Genomic DNA, 7,888 nt, shown 5'->3' with positions numbered 1-7,888 from the left:
GCCACATTTGTTCAATTGAGTGATCTTTAGCCTACGCAACGAGGCGCGGCAACGCTTGCTGCTGGGTTCAATTGCATAGCCCTAGTTTTCTCCCCTCCCCCCTTTTGAAGTCATGATGGCGAAACTGTAGTGTTCAGGACGAGAAGTGTCCCACCCGCACAGCAGTTCATCTATTTATTTATTTATCATTTTACCGCAATGACCCGCTGGATTCCAACTAAAAAAGAGAAATATGGCGTTGGTAAGTTCGACAACTATGTCGTCTTGTTTACAATTGGGTTGTAATTCACACAGTCTATTTACTAGTTGGCCAAGGCAATTAAACTTGGAAGTTATGTAGCTAGGAATCTTTAGGAAAAGGCGAAGTTAAGCTACTTTGACTGTCACACATGTAGCTTAGGAATCCCTGAAAGAAAGTGAATGTTGATTCGATGTGAATACGTTTGGTCAGGGTGTGCTCTCTACGTCCATACAGTAACAATCCGTGGTTCGAGTGGTTTGATTCGAAAATGAGCCTTGCTACACGTCGTGCTGAAACTTTATTGCTGTCCATATACTGAAGCATACATGTAAGCCTATAGTTGGAAATGTGTAAGACATTGTGATTTTAGCCTATCATATATCATGAAAACAACCTAGGCGCATAGCCTACATGAGTCACTTTAGTTTAGGCATGCTGTGTGGAACGTTATGTGAATACACGCCCTCAAGGTAAATCAAAACTAATGGGGAACCATTTCAGAGAGTATGATGACGTCAGTAGGCCTATAATATCGCAATTGGGTACCTGTTGTTTTTGTATTTAACCAGTAAAAGTCCATTCAGATGGTCTCTTTTGCAAGCGAGAACAGGGCTGCGTTCAGTGCGTTTTTACGTTCTGGATCGTTCAATTGAACATAAACGGTGCTGTAATGTACGACCAGTTGGAAAACGAGGAGGGGTTGGTTGGGGAACGGTATCAGCATGGCCACTGCCCTTTAAAAACGTCACTCATTGTTTCAAGCCACACCCACCCACACGTACCTCAATAAAGTCTGTGTTCACGAACGTACAAGAAAGTTTTGTGGAAACGCACCTCTTGCCATGAAGGCAGCAGCGATCAAATCAAATTGTATTGATCGCATACACATATTTATCAGATGTTATTGCGGGTGTAGCGAATTTCTTGTGTTCCTAGCTCCAATACTGCAGTAATATCTAACAATACACATATCAAAAAGTAAAATCATGGAATTAAGAAATATATAAATATTAGGATGAGCAATGTCGGAGTGGCATCGACTAAAATACAGTAGAATATAATACAGTATATACATATGAAATGAGTAAAGCATTATGTAAACATTATTATGTCAATGTATACAGGGCAGCAGCCTCTCAGGTGCAGGGTTGAGTAACCGGGTGGTAGCCGGCTGGTGATGGCTATTTATTCGTCTGATGGCCTTGAGATAGAAGCTGCTTTTCAGTCTCTCGGTCCCAGATTTAATGCACCTGTACTGACCTCGCCTTCCGGTTGATAACGGGGTGAACAGGCTGTGGCTCGGGTGGTTGTCCTTGATGATTTTTTTGGCCTTCCTGTGACATCGGGGGCTGTAGGTGTCCTGGAGGGCAGGCAGTGTGCCCCCGGTGATGTGTTGTGCAGACCGCAGCACCCTCTGGAGAGTCCTGCGGTTGTTGGCGGTGCTGTTGCCTTACCAGGATGCTCTCAATTATGCATCTGTAAAAGTTTGTGAGGGTCTTAGGGGCCAAGCCACATTTCTTCAGCCTCCTGCGGTTGAAGAGGCGCTATTGCGCCTTCTTCACCACACTGTCTGTGTGGACCATTTCAGTTTGTCTGTGATGTGTACGCTGAGGAACTTGACGCTTTCCACTTTCTCCACTGCTGTCCCATCGATGTGGATAGGGGCGTGCTCACTCTGCTTTTTGCTGAAGTCCACGATCAGCTCCTTCGTTTTGTTGACGTTGAGGGAGAGGTTATTTTCCTGGCACCACTCCGCAAGGGCCCTCACCTCCTCCCTGTAGGCTGTCTCGTCATTGTTGGTAATCAAGTCTACTATGGTTGTGTCGTCTGCAAACTTGATGATTGAGTGTGGCCACACAGTCATGGGTGAACAGGGAGTACAGGAGGGGGCTGAGTACCCACCCTTAAGGGGCCCCTGTGTTGAGGATCAGTGAAGTGGAGGTGTTGTGTCCTACCTTCACCACCTGGGGGCGGCCCATCAGGAAGTCCAGGACCCAGTTGCACAGGGTGGGGTTTAGACCCAGGGCTCAAGCTTAATGATGAGCTTGGAGGGTACTATGGTGTTGAAGGCTGAGCTATAGTCAATGAACAGCATTCTTACATAGGTATTCCTCTTGTCCAGGTGGGATAAGGCAGTGTGCAGTGCAATGGCGATTGCATTGTCTGTGGATCTATTGGGGCAGTAAACAAGTTGAAGTGGGTATAGGGTGTCAGGTAAAGTAGAGGTGATATGATCCTTAACTAGCCTCAAAGCACTTCATGATGACAGAAGTGAGTGCTACGGGGTGATAGTCATTTAGCTCAGTTACCTTAGCTTTCTTGGGTACAGGAACAATGGTGGGTCTCTTGAAGCATGTGGGGACAGCAGACTGGGATAGGGAGAGATTGAATATGCCTGTAAACACTCCAGCCAGCTGGTCTGCACGTGCTCTGAGGAAGCAGCTAGGGATGCCATCTGGGCCGGCAGCCTTGCGAGGGTTAACACGTTTAAATGTCTTACTCACGTCGGCCACGGAGAAGGAGAACCCACAGTCCTTGGGAGCGGGCCGCGTCGATGGCACTGCGTTATCCTCAAGCGGCCAAAGAAAGTGTTTAGTTTGTCTGGGAGCAAGACGTTGGTGTCAGTGATGTGGCTGGTTTTCCCTTTGTAATCTGTGATTATCTGTAGACCCTCTCACATACATCTCGTGTCTGAGCTGTTGAATTGCAACTCCACTTTGTCTCTGTACTGACAGTTTGCCTGTTTGATTGCCTTACAGAGGGAATAACTACACTGTTTGTATTCAACCATATTCCCAATCACCTTGCCATGGTTAAATGCGGTGGTTCGCGCTTTCAGTTTAGCGTGAATGCTGCCGTCTATCCACGGTTTCTGGTTTGGGGAGGTTTTAATATTCACGGTGGGAACAATATCCATCAATACACTTCCTGGTGAACTCAGTCACCGTGTCTGTGTATACATCAATGTTATTATCCGAGGCTACCCCAGTCCGCGTGATCAAAACAATCTTGAAGCATGAATTCCGATTGGTCAGACCAGCGTTGAATAGACCTTAGCACAGGTACTACCTGTTTGAGTTTCTGCCTATAGGAAGGGAGGAGCAAAATTAAGTTGTGATCTGCCAAAGGGAGGGTGGGGGAGGGCCTTGTAGGCATCCCGGAAGAGAGAATAGCAGTGGTTAAGTGTTTTCCCTGTGTGAGAACTACAGTCAATGTGTTGATAGAACTTCGGTAGCGTTTTCCTCTAATTTGTTTTGTTAAAATCCCCAGCTACAATAAATGTTGCCTCATATGTGGTTTCCAGGATATGTGGTTTTCAGTTGCATATAGTCCAGTGTAGTTCCTTGAGGGCCATCGTGGTATCGGCTTGAGGGGGAATATACACGGCTGTGACTGTAACCGAAAATAATTATCTTGGGAGGTAATATGGTCTGCATTTGATTGTGAGATATTCTATGTCGGGTGAACAAAAGCACTTGAGTTTCTATACGTTATCACAATCACACCGCCCTTCTTCTTCCAGGAAAGATCTTTATTCCTGTCTGTGCGATGTACTAAGAACACAGCTGGCTGTATGGACGGGGACAGTATATCCAGAGAGAGCCATGATTCCGTGAAACAGAGTACGTTACAGTCCCTGATGTCTCTCTGGAAGGAGATCCCCGCCCTGAGTTTGTCTACTTTATTGTCCAGAGACTGAACATTAGCGAGTAATATACTCTGAAGCAGTGGATGGTGTGCACGCCTCCTGAGTCGGACTAGAAGTCCACTCCGAATACCTCTTTTCCGCCAGTGGCGTCTTGGAGCAGCCTCTGGGATAAGTTAAATTGCCCTAGGGGGTGAGAACAAAATATCAAATTTGGGAAAGTCATATTCCTGGTCATTGTGCTGGTGAGTTAACGCTGCTCTGATATCCGAAAGTTATTTTGGCTGTATGTAATAACACACAAAACGTTCTGGGCTAATAGTGTAAGAAATAACACACACAAAAACAAAATACTGCAAAGTTGCATAGGAGCTAGAAGCAAAGCTGCCACGTCTGTCGGCGCCATCTTGCAATCAACATTACACAATTTAAAAATGATATAATATAATCACAACAGCAACAACTCGATCCAGCCTACAGGAAATATTAACACTCATCCTGAACAGAGTCTTGCACCATTGTTATTTGGTTGATATCACTGTATCAAGCAATAACACCATTCATAGATAAAAAATAAATTAAAAAAAGTTACGTGGAAATTAATCACGATTTCATGAGGTTGTTTTGCCTTCATTGTTTACAAAACATTGAGATGTGTAAATATAATAGGCCTACAGATTTCTGAATTTAGCAGGACAGAAAATAACCACAATCTCATAGAATGATCTAGGTCTCATGTACAGAATGTTAATTTTGTTCTGACACTAATTTGGGTTTCAACTTTGTTTGAACATGGATATTGGCATCATTCTAAAAAAAAACAATATTCTAGTAAGGAATGCCCTTGACTTAGCTTGCCAACCCCCAAAGTAGCTAGCATACCTCTGTGGAATGTTGTGTTCAAGTTCTTGTTCATCTTTTGCTATGTTTGGTAAAGACCACAGACATGTCATTGTCAAAAAGGGACTGAAGTCATACTTGGTATTGTTGCTGTTCCACTACATTTTCCCCCCATTTTGAATATGACAGATGACTCCATGCAACTGTGTATTGGTTTGTTCTTATTCGGGTAGATACCGTTTGAAACAGACACTACCTTTTAGTTATGTTTGTGTAATGCTGATACAATCAGAACATCCATGAAGCTTGTTGTGTGTCAATTGCTGCTAAACCCTAGTAATGTTTGAAAATAAGACATACCCCTCACTTATGGACTAGCCTAATGTCTGTGATACAATGTATTTCAAATGTAGTCGACCAATGTGTAATCGTCAAGATGCCAGTGATAGTGTAGAGGATGTCATTGCTATAAAATGAAAAGATTGACAATTTATTGATATAAATGCACTATCATCACTCATCAGAGCACACATGCATTTCATACAAACAAAGAGGTATAATGGGTTTGCGCTCAAAAAGATGTTGCATAAAGCTTACGTTATTATTCAATTTTTAAAATTATTTTCACTGCATCAGGGATAGTGTACACAGACGTTTTGGCTTTCCAGCCTTCTTCAGTGTGTCGGTACAACAAAAAAATGTCTAAACAGCATTTGTAAAGAACAGCAGATGGGCAGCAGTGCTTCTAATCAGGGTTGTCACTCATCTACCAATCAGGGATGTGGCTTTTCTGGTCTACCTGTATATAAATTAGTCACAAAGAAATACAGAATTATAGGGTACGGGAGGGTGCACGAAAGGCAACTCACAAATCAATCGCCCCAGGTTTCCGCTCACCAAAATACATTATATCAATTAATGAGATAGTCCACCACAAAGGACATCAGGCAAAGCCGTTCATAAATATGTGGGGCCAACTCATAAACAACACTTAAAATCTGATACGGACAGTGTTCTTCTATAACAGTCTGAATGTGGCTTTTAGGAAGGAGGTGAAATCGAATTCTTTGTTTAAACCGTGTGGAAAAATAGATTTTAATTTATATATTCACATGGCTTCTCTTTTAGAGTAATTTGTTGTCATAGTCACCTCTTCTACGTGGTGGATTAACTTTTTAGATCCCACAGAAACGCAATTCTTTAATGGAATGATTTTGTTCTATGAAGTGTCTTGCACCTGGCGAGATGATATCTTGACGTCTAATAGTGGATTTATGTTCTACAAGATGTACTTTCAAGGTCCGGGATGTTTTTCCAATATAAATCTTATTACAAGAACACTGTAACATATAAATAACTCATTTTAGTAGTGCAAGTTCTACATGATTTTATCTCAAGTCTGAGGGCATACTAAATTAGAACATTTCCTTATGGTGCTACAAGAGGTACAAGCTCTACAGGGGAAACATCATTTTATGAAGGCCTCTTTTCTCTCTCTGACCACATCTGATCAAATCAATATGTTTGATAGATGTCTTGATCGTTTATAATTGAATAAAGGTGGATTCTGGAAGGCAGAATTTAAATATGAGTCTGATGATAATATGTGCCAGTGTTTCTTGACAATAGACTTGATGCCATTATGGCTATCATCGAAAGTAAGTATATCGTTTACAGAAAACAGTTTATTTAGTTTTTGTTGGAATTTGTTAAGTAACTGGCTTCTGTTCAAGCTTTTAACTTGTTTTTTAGCTTAATCAAGCCAGGTATCGGGATAACCTCTCAAACGAAAATACTCAAGGAGAGAATTTGATTGTCTGTCATATTCTTCCTCTGTGTCACAAATGCGACTCAGTCTATGACTTTGGCTTACTGGTAAACCTCTTTTTGGGGGAAGAGGGTGATAACTATCAGCTGTCAATATAATATTTTTATCTGTAGGTTTTCTGTGAACTGTAGTACTTAGAGATTGTCCCTTAAACAAGTACATCTAAGAAATGTAAAGAGTTAATGTTATTTTCCATAATGAAGGAAATTGATTGTACTCTAGAGTAATTGTAGTTAAGATATTAATTTAATTTTGGAACCTGTCCAGATGATAAGGCAATCGTCTATATAGAGCATCCAATATTTAACATGATCTTTAAGGATTATTTACATAAATAAAATGCCATTTGAATTTCCTGACATGCATTTCAATCTGATTTGGTCAGATTATAGAGAGCCGGTAGGATTTTGACAAGAGGCTGTCTGTGTGTGTGTTTATATGTAACCTCAGCCAGGGATGTCACAGGTTGAGCTGCAAAACAGTGTGAAGGAGCTGCACTGGTGAGCAGTGCTGAGGCACAGACAGTAGCGCTTAGAGGTAACAGTAGTGCTGCATCACAACATGCTTGGCGTGATTTTTAACCACGGGCAGATCTCTGCTGTTGCCAGGCATTTCTCTGGACACAGACAGAACGATGTCAAGTTGGTGTCACTCTGCATGACCAGAGGGAGATGTCATTTCTTTGGTATTTTTTCTTTGCTATTGTTTCTGAGTTGGCAGAGGGAGTTTTAAAGTGGAACTGACAGCATTTTAGCAACATGAAATGTTATTCAAGTCTGTTTATATACACCCCCAGGAAGAATGACACTTTTAAAAACATTTTCTGACAAGCCAGCACTTAGATATGGTAATTTTTACTTTTCATAAATTCTTAGAACGTCTGGGAATTACGTATACTAAAGCATTTGTGAAAATTCTATAGAGGGAAAGCGTAAATAAAACCGAAAAAAGCCCATCTGTCTCATTCAGGACCGGAGTCTACTCAGACCCGTGCACCATAGCCAACCAGAGCTAGAGTAGGCCTTTATGCAAACAAGCCATTTACCACACAGACCTGCCATCATTCACTTTGAACTGGACTGTGTGCTTACAGGCAGTTACAACAGCACGAATTTAGATCATTAGAACACATTCCCAAAAGCTACAACATACACCTGGATGGATTTCTGCAAATATGTCAATACCAAGGAAGTTCTCTTACTTTTGGGACCATTAGTCCTATTTATCAAACAGCCATAAAAATTAAATAAACTGCTAACTGGCTGTAGTTGGCTAGCTACTTCCAGACACAAGACTATTTTACTCGCCCTAGCAGAGCTGGTTAGGCTGTTTA

General features: G+C 41.9%; 1 protein-coding gene across 3 annotated transcripts in view; it reads left to right on the top strand.

The window, feature by feature from the left end:
* Window positions 1-7,888, top strand: part of LOC110535990 (dedicator of cytokinesis protein 5) — a 32,439-nt gene continuing 24,551 nt past the window's right edge. For all 3 annotated transcript variants that reach the window (XR_005034678.2, XM_021621427.3, XM_021621426.3), the window contains exon 1: window positions 1-241. Coding sequence is in view for 2 of the 3 variants with exons in the window: in XM_021621427.3 (XP_021477102.3) it covers window positions 199-241 (43 nt within the window). In the remaining variant the exon portion in view is untranslated. The remainder of the gene's footprint in view (window positions 242-7,888) is intronic.

Source organism: Oncorhynchus mykiss, chromosome 11 (assembly GCF_057628025.1).
Source record: "Oncorhynchus mykiss isolate SJ-2025 chromosome 11, ASM5762802v1, whole genome shotgun sequence".
Lineage (NCBI taxonomy): Eukaryota > Metazoa > Chordata > Actinopteri > Salmoniformes > Salmonidae > Oncorhynchus > Oncorhynchus mykiss.
The sequence above is the reverse complement of the archived record's forward strand: the minus strand, read 5'-3'. Positions and strand labels throughout refer to the sequence as shown.